The 21,441-nt window shown below is 39.2% G+C and overlaps 3 protein-coding genes and 1 long non-coding RNA gene across 5 annotated transcripts in view; 1 reads left to right on the top strand and 3 right to left on the bottom strand.

Annotated features, from left to right (window-relative positions):
- The window catches only part of LOC140800197 (beta-1,3-galactosyltransferase 7), a 102,902-nt gene extending 96,475 nt beyond the window's left edge, over window positions 1-6,427 (bottom strand). For both annotated transcript variants that reach the window (XM_073154867.1, XM_073154868.1), the window contains exon 1: window positions 6,416-6,427. The gene's annotated coding sequence lies outside the window, so the exon portion shown is untranslated. The remainder of the gene's footprint in view (window positions 1-6,415) is intronic.
- On the bottom strand, window positions 1,130-4,253 carry LOC140800377 (G-type lectin S-receptor-like serine/threonine-protein kinase At5g35370). Its single transcript, XM_073155123.1, has one exon. The coding sequence runs from the start codon at window positions 4,176-4,178 to the stop codon at window positions 1,335-1,337; it is 2,844 nt and encodes a 947-aa protein (XP_073011224.1). The 5' UTR covers window positions 4,179-4,253; the 3' UTR covers window positions 1,130-1,334.
- A 3,582-nt stretch (window positions 6,428-10,009) lies between the features above and the next one.
- On the top strand, window positions 10,010-12,457 carry LOC140799990 (flavonol synthase 1). Its single transcript, XM_073154598.1, has 3 exons — window positions 10,010-10,551; window positions 11,598-11,925; window positions 12,086-12,457. The coding sequence occupies exons 1-3, from the start codon at window positions 10,085-10,087 to the stop codon at window positions 12,296-12,298; spliced, it is 1,008 nt and encodes a 335-aa protein (XP_073010699.1). The 5' UTR covers window positions 10,010-10,084; the 3' UTR covers window positions 12,299-12,457.
- A 5,228-nt stretch (window positions 12,458-17,685) lies between these two features.
- On the bottom strand, window positions 17,686-19,325 carry LOC140799760 (uncharacterized). The gene is made up of 2 exons (XR_012111065.1): window positions 19,234-19,325; window positions 17,686-19,148 (listed from the first exon to the last, which is right to left on the bottom strand). It is a non-coding gene; the product is annotated as an uncharacterized lncRNA (long non-coding RNA).
- Window positions 19,326-21,441: the final 2,116 nt, after the last annotated feature.

Here is a 21,441-nt window from a genome sequence, read left to right as displayed (position 1 = left end):
GTATTTGAACACTAGATCTCTTTTATTTCCAAACTTTGAGACATATTTTTAAAGATTAAGAAGGTCTATTTGACTTAAAATTAGCCTCCCTTCATTTTGAGAATAATTTATTTTAAAATTTTAGAATACAAATCTTAATTCTAGAATAACGGTTAAACATTATAATTTCATATTAATATACTTTATATCAAATCAAAGAGTAAGAAAAACTAAGACAAATTTTTTATTTTATATCATGTAAAAAATAATTATTATACTTTTATTTTAAAATTCAAGTGACCACAAGAATAATTATTCATAATTTTTTATTTATTTTATGAATAATAAAAAAATATATATATTATAGAATTTATCTTATTATTAGAGTAGACGAGGTCTTAGGGATAAGAAATTAACTTCGAGCATATATTTGTGATTAAGCTTGAATTAAAACTATTTCAATTCAAGCTAATTTTGAGCTCAAGCCGTTATTGAGTCTAAACGAGGCAATCAATATGCAATTTTAAGCATTAATTAATTCAAGCTAAATTTCGAGCATGATCAAACTTAGATTATATTAAGCTTGATTTAGGTTTGAATCAAGCTTAAAATAATTTATAATTCAAAAATATAAACTAATAAAGATATTCATGTATTTAAAAAAGATATAATAATATTAAAATTTAGAACTAAACTTTATAAGATCAGATTATATAACAATCAACTTAAGTAAATCTTAAAATATAATATAATTATAGTATAGTATAAAAATTAATCATATTATATATATATATATATATATATATATATTATTTTGAGCCTTTGCAAATTAGCTTATGATAAAGCTTGTCTTAAAATTATTTTAAATTTATTTTAAAAATTAAACTTGACTTGAAATTATTTTCAAGCCAAATTTGATGGAGTCTTATTGAGCCGAGCTGAAGCAGGCTTGATTGTTTTGCTGTCCTAGATCAGAATCATCAGATTCATTATCAACATTTTGATGTCTACTCAACAAACCACTTAGATAAATCCATATGAATCTACCTACATTGAATCCGATGCAGAATTGTGGTAAATTAGTTGATGCAAAAGCTTAAACAAGTTAATGGACCAAAAATATGTTTCCATGCTTCAAGACATATAAGTCTTAATAAATTCTTTGTGCAAGAAATATATTATTGAAGCTGTCAACACTTTCCCTAACAATTGACACCCGAAACTGCACAAATTAATTAAACAAGTGGAAACATCCAGTAATCTAATGGGGATACCCATTCTTCTTAAGAAAAAAAAAACAACCAAATCTATATCCTGATTAATCATATTCGCCGACCTCCAGAACGCAACTGGCGCTATCTGGGCCCTGACAACTGCTGCGACGACACATACGACGGCGACCCACTCGTGGTCGTTGTGCTGCTCGTCACCGACCTGGTAATGTTATCCCCTCCGTTCCCGAACAACCGGTTCGTCCCTCCGGCCGCCGCGGAGTTGGTGACGAAACCCCTCCCGTACAGGCGGAGGAAGTTAAGCGACTCCACCCGCGGTTCCCACACCTCCATGTTTCCTTCCAGCATCCCCACCACAGCCACCATGCTCGGCCTCAGCGCCGGCTCCTCGTGCAAGCAACACAGCGCTACCTTCACGACTCTCTCCACCTCCTCCTCCCTCACCCTGCCCTCCATTCTCGGGTCCGCAAGCTCCGCGTACCTTCCCTCCTCGTGCCTCTCCAATGCTACCATCGGGAAGTACTCACTCCCCTGGCCGGACCCACTCCCCCCGCCGCTCGTCCAATCCGAATTGTTGGTGGCGGCGTTCCGATCGCCCCGGTTTTTTCTGCCCCGCACGACCTCGAGCAGCACCATGCCGAAGCTGTACACGTCGGTGCGGTCGGAGATGGCGGTGTTGGTGAGCCACTCCGGCGCCAAGTAGCCGCGCGTCCCGCGCATCGTGGTGATCAGGCCAGATTGTTCCGGCGCCATTAGCTTGGCGAGCCCGAAGTCGGAGATCTTGACCTGGCCGCCGTCGGCGAGGAGGATGTTCTCCGGTTTCACGTCGCAGTGCACGATCTTGTGGTCGCAGCCAGAGTGGAGGTAGGCTAACCCCCTCGCCGCGCCCACGGCGATCTCTATCCGCTCGCCCCATTCCAGAGCCGGGCCGGTGCGGGCGAACAAGGATTTCTCTAAGGATCCGCGGTTCATGTACTCGTAAACTAGCATACGCCGCGATCCCTGGGCACAGAAGCCGCGGAGGCGGACGAGGTTGACGTGCCGGATGTTGCTGATCACGGCGATCTCTGTGCAGAACTCCTTCTTCCCCTGGACGCCGGGCACTTCGATCTTTTTGACGGCCACGAGTGACTTATCCGGCAGCTCGCCTTTGTAGACCGAGCCGAAGCCGCCGGATCCGATCTTGGTACGGAAGTTGTCAGTGACCGCCTCGAGCTCGGCGTAGTCGAACCTCGTGGGTAGTCCCGGTATTAAGATCTCTCCGGTGTCGTCGTCGTCGTTGTCGGAGTCCACGTTCGACGGCGTGCGCCGGGCGGGCGACTTCTGCCGGCCGAGCTGGATCTCTTTCATGATCATGGATTTGGATCTCTTCATCTTCTTCCTTTTCTTCTTGGAGTTCTTGAACCAGGCGAACGCGATGAAGGAGACCACGATGATAAGCAGGAATGCCGCAATCGATGGCAGCAAGATGGGCAGGATGTGGTGGCTTCTGGACGAATCGTTAGAGGATTCTGGTGGTAATCCAGGAGACACAATCTTGAGATAGCCCAAGGCGTCGGTGATCTCGCTTGCGTTGGTGTTGTACAGAGAACCCAATTGATGTTCCAATAGATAGCAGGATTTGGAAGACCTGTCAAAGAAGTAGCCAAGGCAGGAGCAGTTACTACTGCATAGACTCTGGCACGCCGAACTTCCCTGCCCAGCCGTGACCGGCGCCGCGAACTTGTTCGCGAAGTAGGCGATTCCACTACCTAGGCTCAAATACTCGGCGGTGGCTGAGGTTTCGCAGGAGGAGGAGGAGGCGAGGACCGAGCCTTGGGCAGGGAGGCAACCTCCATTGCTTGACGGCGCGAACAGTGCGGGGCAGGCGCATGAGGACTTGTTGCCCCTCGCGGTGCACAAGCTGAGGGAGCCGCACAAGACGGGGAGGTCGCAGCCGCCGCTGGGGGCAACGAATTCGTTGCCTAAGGCTGACGAGGAGTTGAGAGACGAGTAGCTCGTGATCTGGAGCCGGCCATCCGAGCCTAATTTGACGACGTGAAATTCCGCGAGAGGTAGGAGGACCTGGAACACGACGGAACCTTGCGGGGAGAAGAGATACAACCCGGTGGCGTTCGCCGACATGGAGGCGACGGCGGCGTTGCGGTCTTTGACGGAGCGGTTGTCGTTGGAGAGCTGCCAGTACTTTGACCCGATCCAGGTCAGAACAGCGTCGCCGGAGGTAACTGTCATGCGGTAATCGGATTCGGCGAGGTCGGTGTCGGACCTAGAGGAAGAGATGTACGACCCGACGAGGAGGGACTGGGAGGAGACGAGCGTGTCAGCGGGGTGTTCGAAGGATTGCCACAGAGTGGCGTTGGTAGCGTCACGGAGGAGGAGGTTGCCGGAGTCGAGGAGTTGGAGGGAGGAGACAGAGGAGGAGAATCCAGGGGTCGACCAGATGGAGGTGCCGTTAGAGTGGCAGACGGAGAGGCCAGCGGAGGAGAGGCGGACGTAGCCGGAGGTGTCAACCATTGGGGCGGCGCGGTTGGCGGCCCATATGAGGGTTTTCGATGGGACGTGGAGGACTGCGAGATAGAAGCGGGATTGCTGGGCACCCGGCTTGTAGACGGCTGCTTGGAAGAAGGAGTTGCGGGAGACGAGGAAGACGCCACCGGAGTCGATGTAGAGGAGGCTGGAGGCGGTGAAAGGTGGGTAGAGGAACTCGGTGGAGACATTGCCGGAGAAGGAGAGATGGAAATGGAATTGGAGGAGGAGTAGATGGAGGAGGAGAAGGAGAGAGCAAGGCATTGGGGTGTGGGAGTTGAGCCCATGAGGTGAGGAAAGGAGGAGGTGATGGTGGTATGGATGGTGGGGGTTGCTGCTTGTTTTGGGGAGCGTTGACTTTTCGGAAAGAGGTACTGTTGGATTCTTTTCTTTGCGACGTGTAATATTTTCCATTTGGGGGATGGCAAGAGCGATTGGCATTGGCTGCTCACACCCTTGTTGAAGACAGCTACATGAATCAACTATTGGCTATTCGGCTTTGGGTTTCGAATTCAAGTCAAACCTGGATGGTGGACCAGCTTGCGCTTGCGCGGCTGCGCCCGCAATCTCTAGGCTGTAGCTTCCTTTTCACATGGATATGGATTTGCTTATCGGAATCTAAGCCTGTAAACGGGTTGAATTCCTTATCTACGAGGGACCCACACATCTTGCGTGTCCATCATTAACTGGAGTCGTCATAGTCAGACTCTGGACATTGTTCGAGATTATAGAGAGAGATGGTGGATTGCATGTTCTAATCCCACCCTTAATCATGTTTCAGGGTTGGTGTAAACAGGCTGGATTAGCAAGGCATGGAGTTGTTGTCTAAAGTTAGAATCGTAACTAATCCCAATAATTTTATAAAGAGATTGTGTTTAAGGCCAAGCTGCTCTATCATCGTGCTTGGTAGGTGTTTCAAGGAATTAGACAATAAGTGCCTATATGGTTCACTTGATAAAGTATGATATCCTAAGTTGCTCTATGTGCTCTAATGAGACAGAAGCCATTGATCAATCTCTTTTTTAATTGTAAAGTGGGCTTGACTCTTTGGGATTTGTTGAAAGCTCATCTAACTAATAATGTCAGTTTAGAGGATAGATGATATGCTAGTTTCTGAATGTATGTGTGTAACGGGTTACCTGATTATGAAAAGGCACAGATTCATGGTTGTTGTGCTGTCTTACGTTGACATCTAAAAGTTAAGAAATAAGATTGCTTTATCTAATAAGATGGAATAGCTTCACAATGCTTGGATTCAAATTCTTGCCTTTGGTAACGGATATTATGCTCAACTATATATTGAGAAAATAAAACCTAGCTCCATCCTCATATTTGTTAGATAGGATCCCTCACCTAAAATTGAGACTTCGACGTCACTACTGGTAGGTTTTTGTTTGGAACAAATAATGCAAGATGACCTTGGTTCGCATGTAAAAGTGCTGCGAAAGACATTAGCCACAACTATGTGCCCCCTACCCCTCTCGCACACGTTAATAAGTACGTAAACGTGTGTGCCTTAATAAGTACACACGCATGTACACAATATAGTACACGAACGGGTATAGAAATTGGTGCCTTTTCTACTTTGTTTACCTTAGTGATCAGGGTTTTTGGGGAAGACCTATGTTGGGTACCTTTTAGGTATGGGATGCTCGTATAACATACTAGAGACCCGCCGAGGGGGGGAAGGAGGGGGGTACACCAAATATGGGGAGAAGTCTCTGCTTCTCATCATGTCCTTAACCTTTCTGTTTTGCTATTAGCTTAACTTTTTAACTTTTAGCTAAGAAATACCTTTCTTATCTGTCTTCATTGACAATGACACATTGTGTGCCTTAAGTACAAAAAGATAGTGCAAGCTGAGTGGATCAAATTGAACTCAGATGATTCTTTTGTTAATGAATCTATAGTTGGTGGGGTTGGTTTCATAATTCAACATACTGATAGTCATCATCTAATTGTAGGGTGTAGATGTGGACCTCATAAATCGAAACTTATAATAGAAGCAAATACAATAAAACAAACTATTATTTGCACTCGTCATAGGAATTTCTCAAATGTGTGGCTTGAGTCGAACTCAACCATCATGATCAACTCAATAGCCTGCATAGTCTATTGCCTCTATCATTTGATGGCATTAAAAATCTAATTTATAATTTGAACAATTATAAAATTACTCGTACTTATCGTTAAGCTAATATAATTGCTGATTAGCTTGTAAAAAAGAGAAGAAGTCTGCCTAGACTTTAGGTGTACTTGGAATGGGAAGTTTTCATTTCGAACTTTTTTTATTTTAGCTTTCCGATTCTAATAGACTTTTGTACGGAATAATCCGCTTCATATCACTGTATGAGTATTTTGGGGCCACATTCTAAGATGACCGACTTATTAGAATACTATTAAATTTTGTATATCTCTTAAAAAGAAATTATGAACGAAAATGAATTAGTAATATCTTAAAAGTTGTTATGAACTATTTCCCACCTTGGATATTGTCATCTAAGTCAAATCTTCACCTTCTCTCAAGATAAGAGAATTAGTCATGCATCATTCTCCACTCCGATGGTTGCCTCGAATTATTAATTGATGTTAGACGTCGGTTGTGATCTTTTAAAAAAAATTACCCCACACTTTGTCAATAAGTAGGAAATTTATAAATGGCATTATGTTTTGTATTTCTTACCGTTTTCTCCACTGGACTTAAAAATTTTCAACTTAAAATAATCAATTTAACGATATAAAAAGAGAATATTCTTCCTTTTTTTTTTTCCTTTCATTTGTCAAGGTGTAATTATAACTCTACTAAGATGTTGAAAGTTGGATCGTAATTTTTATTCACTCGTCTCTCTTTGAGTCTTGAATGGAGGGTATATAACGACTCCTCACCTTCTCCTTCATACTTTTTATTTTTAACAACTAAAATATAACCGGTAGATATCTAACTCAATAAAATCGGGTCAAAGCTTGACCTAAGCCTGGCCTGCTTTGGGCTAACTCTGATTAGACTTAGGGAATGGATTGGTTTAAACTTTGTCCAAGTCTGATGAGGCTTGAGCTTGTACCCATCCATTAGAGACTAGAGATAACGATCTATCTATTGATGGTCAACTCATCAGCCCGTAGATGGTCCGTCCGCCCGTGTATATTAGATTTGAATTTCTTGAATTCTACTTAAACTAATATTTTATGTTTAAAATTCTTTGCCACCTTCCTTAACGAAAATGCTCAATATAAAAAGCAAGCACCAGTCAAAACAAGGTTGAAATGCACTCAATACATATAAAAAAAGGCATGCAACTATCAAAGAATAATAAAATTTTTACTATTGCATACGAGATAGAAATTAGAAATTTTCGTTCAAAGATTATTATGCAAGTGAAAAATGACCCATTTTGTTTTTCTTCTGAAAAATTAATTCTGCAATTGGACTGCCACCCTAACAATATGGGAATAGACTGAATCCAGTCTTAAAACTTGAATCCCCCAAGCTTTGATCCAGTCCAAAACTAGTTCGAAACTAGACAGGGTAGAGCCTTGTCCAGATTTTAGCCCAATTCATTTTGGGCCCGGCCGAGCCCAAGAAAAACTCCATGCTCATATAGTTACATTTAGAGATAATTAGATTTGATCCTCTCGGTCATTTTCACTTTATATCGCCTTAAATTTTTTTCTCTCCAACTTAACCCCTTCAACTACTTAAAATGATCAGACCCCTCGATAGTGTTAAGAAATGATAGGAAATTACTATTAAGCATCTAGAAGTTTATTTATAATTGGATTAGTTGTGGTGATGGTAGTATTTGTTATATTTAGAGTTAGGATTTAAAAAAGAGGAGAGATAGAGAGAAAAGAGGAGAAGGACAACTTGTAAAGAAGAAAGAAATAATTGGGATTTAGGGTCTATATCACAGGTACTAATGGCCTTAATTACAAGGGTTAATAGTAGTGGTGGTGGAGAGATTTATACTTAAGTGTGTGGTTTGAGAGAAAGATCAAAAAATTAGAAAGGTTGATGATAGTGATGAGATTTACATACATATTTGAGGTTTGGGAGAAAGAGAAGAACTACAAGTATTTGTGATAATGATTAAGATGGTGATGGTATTAAGGATTGAGATTTGAGAGAAATGTCATATGTATCATAAAATAAACATACATAAGTATTATGCACCTCACAACATATCTATATTATCATAATACTCACAATATTATGCTAAAGTCTACATTATTTTTAGACTACGAAAGATTTATTTATATAAAAATATATTCAAACTGTGAGAAATTATCCTTAAATGTTGGGTTTCCCTTGTGTCTCAATATCTTTCTCGATTTATAACATATCTATCATGTATAGATTATAATCTAACATAAGCAACATATCCATCTAGATCTAAGTACTTAAATAGATTGCATACGACTACTATGAGTTTGAGTAGGTTAAATTATTTGTCTGAAAATATTAAAATTAGGAATACTATCGGAGCAATTAATACAAATATATTTTTGTCCACAATTAAGTTAGTTAATGTCAACTTAAGCATTAAAATAAAAAAGCTTACAAATCTACCAAATCGTCAATACTTAGATGACTTAGTCTAATAGGAACATAATTTAGTATAAAACTGGAAGGCAAAGGATGGGATCATGGGACTCACCCACAAATCTATATATGATAGTTTTATGTTAAAAATCTTAACGATAAACTAATAAAAAGACCTATTTAATCATTTTAAATAATTAATTGGGTGTTTTTAAGGATGGCTCTTTATTGCATTGCATAACACCAATTTTGCAACTTTTTTGAGTTGATCTAAGCGAGGTTTACTGTAGTCCTGTTTATTTAGTTAATATATTTCCTCAAATAAAAAGAGGGTTAAATGTACCCTATCATATTTATTGACAATTAAATGAACACTTATTAATTACATACATGGTCTTTTTTTTAATTAAAGAACCTATGAGATCATCTATATATTAAAAGTCGTCCCAGGGATAAAAATGCTCCGACATCAGTAGAGGTGATAAGAGCTAAATCTGGGGGATGATGAGCGGCCACCCCACCCGGAGCATCAAAAGAATGCCGTCCTCCAAAACGGGCAGCTCAATCGGCTACCCTATTACAACCTCTAAAGGCATACATAATAAAGAAAGATAAAAAAGAATAACAAATGGTTCTGTAATAGTGAACAATATCTCGGATGCATGAGCGGACTTTATCTAGCTTGTTGATTACTTTGATGAGCACATTGAAATCCCCTTCAAAAATGACATGATTGACCTCAATACAAGCAACAGTGGTTATAACAAAAAGGAGGCCTTGTGTTCAACTTCAAGGGCAGTGTCCATTGTGATCCGATGGCAAGCGCAAACATCGTGACACCATGGTGGTGGTTACGTGCTAAGAAACCAACACATCATCATTACTCAGCAAGTCCCATGAGTTGTCGAAGTTGATTTTAGTGACACCCAGAGGTGGAGGAGTTTAGTCTTCCCACCTTTGAGTCAAGCTGGTGACGGTCCAACCTTCCCGCCTTTAGGTCAAGCTGGTGATAGTTCAACCTTCTCGCCTTTGGGTCAAGCTAGTGACAGTCCAACCTTCCCGCCTTTGGGTCAAGCTATTGATGGTTCAACCTTCTCGCCTTTGGATCAAGCTGTCGACGATCCAACCTTCCCGCCTTTGGGTCAAGCTGGTGCCTTTGGGTCAAGCTGGTCACGATTCAACTTTCTCGCCTTTGGGTCAAACTGGTGAACAGTCCAACCTCCGAGCCTTTGAGTCAAAGCTGGTGACTCGTTTTTCAATCCCTAACCCTATACGTTACAGGGTTCTTTTCATCTCTCTACATTTTTCTACTTCTAGATGTAGCGTTGACATGTGATGATGCCTTCTAGCTCTTTCGCTCGGTCGGCTACTGTACGTACATCAACTACTGCACATGATCCAACGGCAATAATTTCCTGCAATAGGGAACAGAAATACTCTTAAGCTTGATCAATCCACTTCCTGCAGTAGGTTTTAACTATTTACTAGTCAAACGAAGCATTCTCGTTATACGCTTGAAGTTGTCTTAAGTAGTAGATGTATACATAAAGAGATAATAAACTTAAATGAAGGGTGTTATTTGTAAAATTTTCCAGCGCAACCTACACCCTAACTACTAAGTTGGTACAAGTAACGTGTGCTTCTTGTCGTTACACGTATCCATTCCTTCAGCGGTTCAAGAAACCAACCTCCATGGGTCATAGTATTAAATGCCAATGCGTTTCTCTCTTTCTTAGCCCACTCACGTCGCGTGAGCACACAACCTTACATAGCTAGCTCGATCTCTTAGCAACAGTATACCAAGGAGATGGAGGTGGAAAGGGTGCAATCCATCGCGTCCCTCAAGGCAAATCTCGACGCGATCCCATCGGAGTTCGTGCGGTCGGAGCACGAACAGCCGGGGAGGACGACGTTCCGCGGTCCGGTCCCGGAGATCCCGGTGGTGGACATGTCGGACCCGGACAGGACACGCGTCGTGAGGGCAGTGGTGGACGCGAGCTGCGAGTGGGGAATGTTCCAGGTGGTGAACCACGGAATCCCGGCGGAGGTGATCAAGGAGCTGCAGGAGGTGGGGAAGGAGTTCTTCGAGCTGCCGCAGGAGGAGAAGGAGAAGTACGCCATGAAAGCCGAATCGGGGAGCACTGAAGGGTACGGGACGAAGCTGGGGAAGGGGTTGGAAGGGAAGCAGGGCTGGGTGGACTTTTTATTTCATAACGTTTGGCCGCCGTCTCTCATTAACCATGGCATCTGGCCTAGCAACCCATCTACGTACAGGTTCTTAGTATTCTCTCTCTATGTCTCTTTCTTTAGTTCTCTCAGGTGTTCCATGAGAAATTAATCACTTTTTTATGGATTTCTCTATCTTTTAATATTTAATCGCAATAAATAAATGTAACTTTATTAAAGAAGTAGTTTTACTTCTTTTTTTTTCTTTCTACTTTCTTTCTTTATAAGATGAGAGAGTTACTTTAAAATTATAGTCACTCGTTTATAAATTTTATTTTCTAGCAAACAAACAGAAATCATAAACAAATAAATTTTGAGTCAACCAATTTATCTTATTTATATTAATTATTAAGTCGCAAGTTCTAATCAATAATTCTATTGTAATCCACTAAACTATTGTTTATTTTTACACAGATTTCTTTTTTTTAGCACATTCAAAATTATAAAATCTTCTAAATGCTCATTTTATTAGTTAATCATTTATGAAAAAATTATCACGTGTTTATTTAAAAGCTCCGAGATCAATGGGTATGAAAAATTAAGAGCAGAATAGACATAGAATATTTTTTTTCCTATATATGATGAAGAGGTAGAGATATTAGATAACTAAGTAGGTAAAATATCATAAAACTAAATGAATAAGAGAGTCTACTTGAAAATAAACAATAGTTTAGAGGATCCAGAACTCTAGATGTAAATATCATAAAAATAAATAAATAAGTATATAAGAGAATCTACTTGAAAAATAAATAAAAAAGTCTAGTTGATCCAGATCTCTAGATTTAAATATCATAAAAATAAATAATCTACTTAAAAATAAATAATAGTTTAGAGGATCCAGGAACTCCAGAAGTATTTATACTGACGATGTAAACTTAGATCATACACTTACCTCGAGCAACTTCTTTTCCTTTGCCCGGCGGTCTCTCCAAAAATTTTCAAATCATATTATTTTCACTTGTAAATTTGCAACCTTATTATTATTTTTTCCCTTCACAAGATCAGCCAAAAGTATATCTAGTGTGGATCAAGCTTAGCACCATTGTAACATATCTCGGTATTCTTGTTTTGATTTAATTTATGTAACTTGACAGGAAGGCTAACGAGGAATACACTGAACACTTGGTGAAGGTTATGGATGAATTATTTGAGATCCTATCAATTGGATTGGGACTAGAGAAGCATGTGATGAAGGAGGCATCTGGTGGGGAAGACTTGGGGCTACTCCTCAAAATCAATTACTACCCACCATGTCCTCGCCCTGACTTGGCTCTTGGCGTTCCACCACACACTGACATGTCAATGTTAACTCTCCTCGTTCCCAATGAAGTCTCAGGCTTACAAGTCTTCAAGGATGATCACTGGTTTGACGCCAAGTATATCCCTAATGCCATCATTGTCCACATTGGTGACCAGGTTGAGGTAATCTCTTGTTCTAATTTTCATTCTCACGTTAGACAAAATAACAATTTACCGTTGAGTATTAGACCAACAATACAAGTGAGAAAGATTATTCTATTATTGCATGTGATATTACGTTATATCGTTTATTTTAATATTTTTCTCATATGATCTGAAATAGATATTAAGCAATGGGAAGTATAAAAGCGTTCTCCATAGAACAACCGTGAACAAGGAGAAGGTGCGGATGTCATGGCCAGTGTTCTGCGAGCCTCCAAATGAACTGGTCATTGGTCCTCTGCCACAACTAATTAACCAAGAGAATCCACCAAAATACAAGGCCAAGAAGTACAAGGACTACAAGTATTGCAAGCTTAACAAGCTTCCCCAGTAATTTTTTTTTAAATTAATATAATTATGGTTACTATTTCATTCGCATTCTTTAGCTTGTAATGTTGATGTTATAGTTGTCGTCGTCGTTTAAGTTCTGCTATGCACGTGTTACTTTCATCTACTTTGGAAATATATATATACATATATATATATAATATAATTCGAGTCTTTTTTTTTTCTCGGAATATTAATATAAGAGCGACATCGTCAGTTAATAGAAAAACTTCATGGGCCTCTCTCATCATGGATCAGCCATAGCAAGTCCAACAATACGGCCCATTAGCGATTTATTCGGACTAATTCAATAAAAGAACAAAAAAGTCCAAGTAAGCATCACGTGCAAACACGCGTCCCACGTACCACGTCCCACGTCCCACGTCCCTACCTCCTGTCAAAGAACGTACCCAAGCTTTCACGCGTGCACGATTCATGCACATGGCTAGACGCAGTCATTACTGTTTATTAGATTAGCTAGCTTCCCTATATATTTGACTCCATTTGACTGTTTGAACACGAAAACAAATCAATACCCATATACTTGCTTAATGAAGAGGTAAGTCAAATATCCATCAATTTTGAAGATCTTGTAATCTAAATGCTTAACTACTTTTCATGCCAAATTAACTGGCAACTGCTCTGAATTTAAGGCCGGCCAAATGCCTAGGCGACTTATATAGTCGCCTAAGGGCTAAGGCCGGCCCTACTAAGATAGGGGTCCCCAAGTCATAAAATTAGGGGCCCCGTATACCTTAGCTATCCAGTTAAGATTATGAAAGTTTTACAGGCTAGCTCCACACCCTATAAGAGAATAATGTTAAGATACTATTAAGATCTGATAAATTTTAGGCTGCCCCAATCAATGAGTGATCAAATACTATTAAGATACGGGGCCCAGCTTAGCCGTCCACACGACGAAATTTTTTTGGGCTACCCTACAACCTTTTTTTTAAATCTAATAAATTGTATGGTCTTCTCAAATTTCTTTGATTGAAAAAAGAACAAATAAGTGGCCCATTTCCCCACGTTAAGTTGTGAAATCATGCTATCCCCTGGGTTCTCTCCCAGGCTTTTTAAAAGAAAAAAAAAACTGTGGCAATTAGTTTTTAATGATTGATTTCTATTGTTTTTAAAAGGAAATATTAATGAAATATGAGCTTATTGAGTGAGTTGAGAAACTTGAGATGATGCATTGAATATCCCAACTATGAGCCTTAAATTTTGATAGAGAGGAGGTGTAGTACTTAAAAAGAATCTCTACAAATGACACAGAATACAAAACCCATAATATACATAGGTTTGCCTTGAAACCTGAAACAAATATATATATATATATATATATATATATATATATATATATATATATATAAGTTAATTATATCTACACTTCGTAAAATATATTTTGTTATTTTTGTATAAATTTTGGATTAAAGTGAAACTACTGTGACAAAAAGTGCCCAAAGGCTATTATACCCTAATAAGCATAGGGCCCTCTTCACTTTGAGTGGTAGCTTCACATCGTCGCCCTCGTCCTCCCTTTCCTTGCGGTGATGCAGGTGGTGGTAGTAGTGCTGGTTGCGAGCCGATGGGAAGCCCTCTCCCTTGCTGTCGCAATTGATTCTCACCAAGGAATGGATGCTGGTGGGATTCTTGGTGTCGAACGGAGCGGAATCATCAAGGGATACCTCAAACGAGAGCAAGGAGACGAGGGGCCGCACGACGCCTTCTCCCTCGCGAACTCCTCTTGCGCGCTGGACGGCGAATTCGACGAGGAGGGACTCAACCAAGTCGTGGTCGGTGGCGAGGTTAGCAAGTGCCATGGCGTCGGCAATCTGGGCGTCGAGGGAGGAGGACGAGGAGGATTAAGATTTGGAATCGACGCAGCGGAGGAGGGTGAGGAGCGGCGGACGCCGCCCTCCTCGACGATAATCTTTCGATTGCGGTGGCTGTCCAAGGCGGGGTTGGCAAGGGACATGGTGGCCTCGGCGCGAGAGGATGGGTTGGGGACATCATAGCGGCGGCGATGTAAGACCAGACCATGGAGTCGGTGCTTGCAATTGGTGGAAGACTAAGGGCATCGAAGGAGGAGAAGATTGAGAGGCCATTTCAAGTCGGCGAGAGAGGTATCGAGGACAGAAAAAGCTCTACGGATGTCGGCAGAACAATGGCGATAGAAGCGACTCGGCGGGGGAGGGAAAATCGCCTCTAGCATCGGCTGGTCGAGGGCCTTCGAGGCCTCAGCGGCGGGCGTGTCGCTCGTAGACTAGGGAAGGGGAAGGGGGCAGGGGAGATTGTGAAGAAGAAGAAGAAGGTAAGGCCTCGGATGGGTTGGTGGCCTCGGATGTCGTCGAGTTCCGGTGGCAGAGGAGGGAGGTCGTCAACGGTGGAGGAGGAGGTGATGGTGATGGAGATGGAGATGGGAGGAGGATGAGAGAAAATAAAGAATAGGGTTATTTAGGTCATTTCCTATATAATGTACTTTGATATGACTGTCTAAGTTGTTCAATTTAAGTAACGGTAGACTGACAGAGAAGAGTGACATTGGAATTATTCCAAAATTTATATGAAATATTACAATAAAAAATAGTTTAAGAGTCTTTATGAAAAGTTAGTATAAGTTATAGTTAAGAGATGTAAGTGTAATTAATCATATATATATATATATATATATTCAACCCATTTGTTACGTAGATCTCTCCAAATCTAGAGAAAGATGGAGAGGAGTTGGAAAGAAAGAGGTGAGGAAATGGAGAAGCTAATGGCTGTACCATTCTTGTTACATTTGGTAGATGATCCTACTACGAACCGTCGTCTCGTGGGGGCGACGACCGCCTCTCCTCTTTTGTCGTTTGGCGTCGTCGAGAGTTCGCCAGCGACCTCCTCCCCAACTGCTTCAAGTACAACAATTTCTCCTCCGTCCGTCCGTCAACTCAACACATAAATACGTATGTAACGTATCTTATCATAATATTATTCAGAGATATTATTACACTAATAGTAGGTTTTAAGTTCCACGAAGGCTATTTAATTATGTGGTTTTACATGCATGCCTGGAACAGGGATTTATGAAGGTGATACCGGAGAGATTGGAGTTTGCAAATGAGTTCTTTAGAAAGCGAGAGAGGCATCTATTCTACGAGTTCCATAGAAGGATGGCCTCGTCTTATTCCTCTCCATCTTTATCCTCGCTTCTTCCATACACTTATAGCCATCTTCCTCTCTTTCACCAGTGGAGGAGTACTCATGACTTCACACCTCCTTCTCGCTTCCTTCCTCCTCCTCCTCCTCCTCCTCCTCCGGCGGCGGCGTTGATGAAGGAGGAAATGCCACTTCCAGTAGCTCACTTACTATAGCAGAGGAGCCTTCTACGCCTCCAGTGCTGAATAATGCTTATACTAATAGAGATAGCAGCAGAGAGATGATGAATTAATCTTTTTGGAGATTGCTTAAGTGGTTATTCATGTCCTTGTAAAAGGAGAGCATTGGAGATAGATGAGCCCACCTCTTAATCTAATTCCTTCTCTCTAGTTTTATTTTTCTCTTTTTTCTTTTTTAAGAGGTTTAATAAAAAGTCTTAAGTCTTTCTAATATTTAGATCATCAATCTTTTCAAGAAATGCATATAATAGTCCAATATATATATACATATAGCGTTCTAATAAACAAATTATTAAACATTAGTTCTAATATTTATATGAGAATTAAACTCGATCGTAATAACTAATTGAATCGAACTATCGAGTTACAGTGTTGCCCTCTTTCTCGCAGTTATATATTAGCCAAATCAAAAGGTGTGGGCCTTTGACTAAGGACACTATATATCTTCTGCGAGATTCACTGAATCTGATGTCTTTGGATTCATGAGGCAAAAGCGAATAATGGACTGATTAAAGTTTGACTGCATCCCTGTCAATGCTTCATTATTTGGTGGGGACGGGCCTATTTTGCAATGCACATATGGACCAGTAGTACAGCCCATTGGGCAAGGATATTAGACAGTGCTTTTAGGACGTTTATCAAACAGAATTACTTCATGTATATTTCTGAATAGGTGAGTTAAAAAGACCTCGAGAAATTGATCAAAAATATATAACATTTTGTTTTTGTTGTTACTTATATCTAGCACATAGATATTTATCATTTACTTGATCCATATATTTTACATTTATTGCCTAAAATACACTCTTTAAGTTACGTTTTACCTAATAACAACTAATATAATAGATAACATTTCCTTACTTTTGAAAAATAAAAAATAAAAGTACATAAACCACTCCTCATCATTTGCCTTATAATCTGGTTCTCCTTTTATCTTATCCTAATTTTTAAAATTTATTCAAGGGACGAAGATTATTTTGTATATATAGTTAAATTAACTAATCTATATAGTAACTATCCGTTAAGAAAATTAAAAATAAAATATTTTTAAGACATTAAAAGTAAAATACATAATCAAATAGCAAATATTTTTAATTTTTTTTTATTGATCATGAGGTGGTAAGCTAGAAAGCTAGGCAAATGTGTTAGTCTTCTCGAATAGATAGATTAAACTCACCATATATGTAAAACACTTTGATGAAAAATTTACTACATATTAATTCTAATGTCTATGAGAGAGAATCAAACCCTATGAGCTAGGAGTGAATATTCAACCATTGAGTAATATACTAGGGCGTAAATAATAATAAAGATAAAATGCGAATCAACCAATATCACTCACGAGCAAGTTAATTTAGTTTAAGCCAGATAAAAGTAAACTAGGCTCCAGCTAAGCCTAATCCTTTTTCATGCCGACATAGATTGAGCTTGGCCTTAGGTCCTTGGGGGACCAAGTAATAGCATGCTTGAGTGATTAGGACTTGATAGATAATATTATAAAGAACGTTCTAAAGAGTCAAATACTTATTCAAGCTTGATTTAGACCTTTTCCAGAGAATAATTATCTTTTCGCGATTCAGACAAGGGGAATAAATTAGACATCATTATCAACTATATCTCGGGTTTATAGTGTTAGAGCCCCTCGTTTTGCCGGTCAAATGTCAAAACTATGTGATGTGAAACCCTTGCTCTCCCAAAGATAAAGAAAAATAATTCTCATACCTATATCAATAAATCTCCATAAATACCCACAACAAGAGAAATACAAGTAGAGAATATTCATTAGGAATATCTGTTCCATAAAAATAAGACATGGTTGAATACATTTTACTTGAAGTAAGATGAATTGAAATTACTTTTATATTTTAGGGTCACATATTTACATAGTCCGTATCTTCTTCTTCTTCTTCTTTTTGAAATTGTTATGGTGTGATTTTGTAAATTACAAACCAAGTTCAAGGACAAGGACTAGTTTGGAGGAAAATATTTTTCATCCAGCACTGTGCACGAGGGGAGGGTAAAATATATTTATATCCCTTATAAATAGCCTTCCTGCAAGATTAGTAGTCCTCTCGCTCTCTCTTTGTGGATCTCTCTCTCTCTCTCTCTCTCTCTCTCTCTCTTCCAAGTGGAGCAAATGGACGTGGACTTCTTAAATCCCTCCCCGGATGCCCAGACGGAGCTCATTCGCATGCAGTTATTCCAAATGGAGAACTCTCAGCTCCATACTTTTCCCCAGACTCCTACAAACGTAGCTAATTACAACTCCCACTGTTCCTCCATGGACTCGATGAGAGAGATGGTATTCCGAATTGCCGCGATGCAACCTATCCAGGTCGATAAGGAGTCGATAGAGCCACCGCGAAAGCGTCGAAACGTGAAGATATCCAAGGATCCACAGAGCGTAGCTGCGAGGATGCGAAGAGAGCGAATAAGTGAACGGATTAGAATACTGCAAAGGTTAGTTCCAGGTGGGACGAAGATGGATACTGCCTCGATGTTAGAGGAGGCTATCCAGTATGTTAAGTTCTTGAAGAGCCAACTACACTCGTTGCAGCAAACAAGGGGAGGATCACAAAGCTCCCATTTATTCTCTTATCCGTATTATCTATGATAATTAGGTTCATTTATCCGTTACCTGATATTATGTTGTTTATGTTTGATTTGGGTCTTGTTAGGTCGATCGATGTGTAAAGGAAGTTAATGTTTAATTATCGTTTTCCCAAGCTTATATTTTTCCTCTTTATGTTTAGGCAGCAATTCATTAATAATATCCAAGAGTTATAAAGCATGATACAAGGAGAGAAACTGAGGGACGTCTCTAACTCGTCTATATTGAACAACATAACAAAAGGAAATAGCAAACCATAACAAGTAAAGATATAAGCATAATGTCTAATAGTAAAAAGGCGAGATACGATGTCCTTTGAACAAGCCCGTAAAAGTATGATACTAAGCTTGACGTGCACAAAAGATCACAAGAACACAAAAGCAAAAAAAAAAAAAAAATGCTCAATGTTTAGTTCTGTCTTGACCCCTTCCCTGGGCACACACAACCCTACATTTACTACCGTATCACAATAGAGAAATAGTAGAAAATAAAAATATATATACATAGACTGCAATAAAAAAGAATGAAGAAGGTAGGGTCCTAAACTACCATAGGAACGATAGTGCGAGGAGAGAACTCCCATAAAAAAACTCCAAATCTACCACCACTCAGAAAGTCGTTACTTACTGACATAAAAGAAGAAAGAGACAGTCTTCCTCTAACCTTCTGCCACTACCCTAGGCTGATACAGTGTAGAGGGAGTGAAGTTGCAGAGCCCTAAATCTCTCCCGTGTTTTTCTATGTCAATGAGCGACGAAGAGATCAAGCGGTCGAAGAGGAGATGATGAAAGAGAAGAGAAGAGTAAAAGCTCAACGAGGTGGGGAAAGGGTAGTGCACGAGCACACCCACCCTCATCGGGCTACACCTGCAACACTTAGAACGGAGAATAACAAAGGAGGAAACCTGTAGAGAAGAGAAAGAAAAAAGGAAATAAGACTAGAGGAAATTACCTCTAAGTAGAGGAGAGAGAGCTCTCCCCTCTACTGAGTCATGTGGAAAAATACAGAAGACACTAAAGTACAATTCTTTCGGAGGACAAAATATCAACCCGATGCGGAAGTAAATTCTAAGTTATTTACTTACCTCCTCTTTATGTATAGTTAAAGGAGCTCATGTACCGGTTGCTTTCATTAAGGATATCACTATTGGGAGTCGGTCCATTTTGATGCACTCTCTTTCGAATATCGTATTCTTTGAGTACGATCAAGTTCGAGTCTTAGTGGCATCGGCACCGTTCCTTCTACCAGGATAAAAATGTTTTCTCCATTGAAAAGAAAAACTTTATGGAAGAAAAAGAAGAAAAGAAATAACATATCTTCAACCTGCCAAGTTTTCAGACGATCATGTGCTCATCAATGGAGTCAGGAATAAGTCTTTAGATATTGGTATACATACATATATATATATATATATATATATATATATATATATATTTGAGTATATTAAAGAGAAAAAGGGCAGATGGATCCAAGAATAAGAAACATATCATCATTTGTCGCGGGAACTCCCCCATCCCATCCCATGCCATCAACTTCATCTCTTGAAAACTTAATTTTTTGGCCATCTCTGTACGACACAGTAAAATATGTCGCAATTGTGGGATCTACTGCCCACCAACCTAAAATTGAAAGGTTGGGGTTGATACAATGAACCTCCTAAAGAGGCCAACCTAAATTCAAAGGTCGGGGTTGGCTTCCTATTGCCAACTCTGACACGTGTCTACGTTGTTGGGCTCCAATTAAGTAGCTTCCGTCACATGGGTTCATTAGTTTGGTGGTTGACCGTTGCTTTCTCCCTAGATGAATTATTCTTCTCGGGCTTAAATTTACAATTTTAATTATTTCTTCGGCTATCTAAAATATGATAATGTCACATGATGATGCACATTCTCACACTAATAAATAACTGCAAGTTGTTAAGTTTTAGACGACTCTGGAAGAGTTTTCTCTCTCTCTCTCTCTCTCTCTTTTTTACTATTTTCAATTTATCTCTAATTTTCTTTTATACTTTTAATTTATTTTCAAATTTATATATGAAATCATGTTCATTTTAAAATAGCTATTGCAATAAGTGATTTATAAATATAAGTTGCCGATTGGATTAGAGACCTATGTATAAAATTTAAAATCACTTAAAAAATTATGGGAAAAAATTATATTAAATTTAATTTTCAATTCAACCATTTTCATATAGATTGCTGTAGGTTTGGCAAATTTTTTGAGTAATTTTGAAATTATTTTTAAGTAGTTGATATTTGGGATAACATAACAATTTTTAAAACTTAAGAGGGCTTGCTTGGTTAATCTTATTTTTTAGTCTTGATTTTTGAAAGAGTAAACTTGATTAGATATAAAATAGATAAAAAAAATATTTAGTTACTAAATCAGATTAGGGATCCTTAATAACATAGTTTTGCATATACGTTTTGGAGTGTTCTAGACCTATAAGTTTTATTGGGAGGGCAAAATTGGTAAAAAACTCTACTATGAAAGCAAATTATATATATATATATTCAAAATGTACTATGTTATTAAGACAGTTTTTTTTTCTGCACTAACGAAATTGACTAAAATACCCTAAAAATGTTCTTGAGAAGTATGAATCTTGTGATGGTACGTTAAGTTAGGTAACAATATTTTAGATGTTAAATAATAGGAAAATGGTGGAAAATATTTTTATAGTTACTGGTTTTTATTTAAAAAAAAACTAATGCACTGTTTTCTTGCATAATGATTAGTTAAATTTAACCGAGAATGTGATTTGAATATCGTAGTTACTAAAACGTAAGGTGTTATTTAAATATTTCTCAATGCAATATAGTTCAGTAAACCTGCCCAATAAAGAAATTTGAAAATTGGAGTCACAAATAATTACTATGCGAGTAGCCCACAACTCCCCTAAATGAAAGCTCATATATTTCTTATCCAATTTTCCTTCTCTTGGTGGGTTAAAATTCTCTAAAGCTCATTAATATATCCCTAAATTCCAATCGTTATTAAATATTGCCCTATGAGTTAGGAATTAGGATTTAATTTTTCCTCGATGCTTGAAGTTTGAGTTCTATCTTGGGTTTATTCCTATATGTCTTTTTGATCTAATTGGGCCAGGCCCAATTAATTTATTAAGAGAATGTCAAAAAACTAAAAAAAATTATATTA

This window comes from Typha latifolia, chromosome 13, assembly GCF_019914945.1.
Source record: "Typha latifolia isolate L0001 chromosome 13, TyphaL0001v2, whole genome shotgun sequence".
NCBI lineage: Eukaryota > Viridiplantae > Streptophyta > Magnoliopsida > Poales > Typhaceae > Typha > Typha latifolia.
Note: the sequence above shows the minus strand (reverse complement) of the source record. Positions and strands in the feature narration are given on the sequence as shown.

Coding starts and splice junctions, on each gene's coding strand:
- LOC140800377 (XM_073155123.1), bottom strand. CDS start 4,178: ATGCCAATCGCTCTTGCCATCCCCCAAATGGAAAATATTACACGTCGC.
- LOC140799990 (XM_073154598.1), top strand. CDS start 10,085: ATGGAGGTGGAAAGGGTGCAATCCATCGCGTCCCTCAAGGCAAATCTC. Junction 10,552..11,597: donor AGCAACCCATCTACGTACAG/GTTCTTAGTATT, acceptor GTAACTTGACAG/GAAGGCTAACGAGGAATACA. Junction 11,926..12,085: donor ACATTGGTGACCAGGTTGAG/GTAATCTCTTGT, acceptor GATCTGAAATAG/ATATTAAGCAATGGGAAGTA.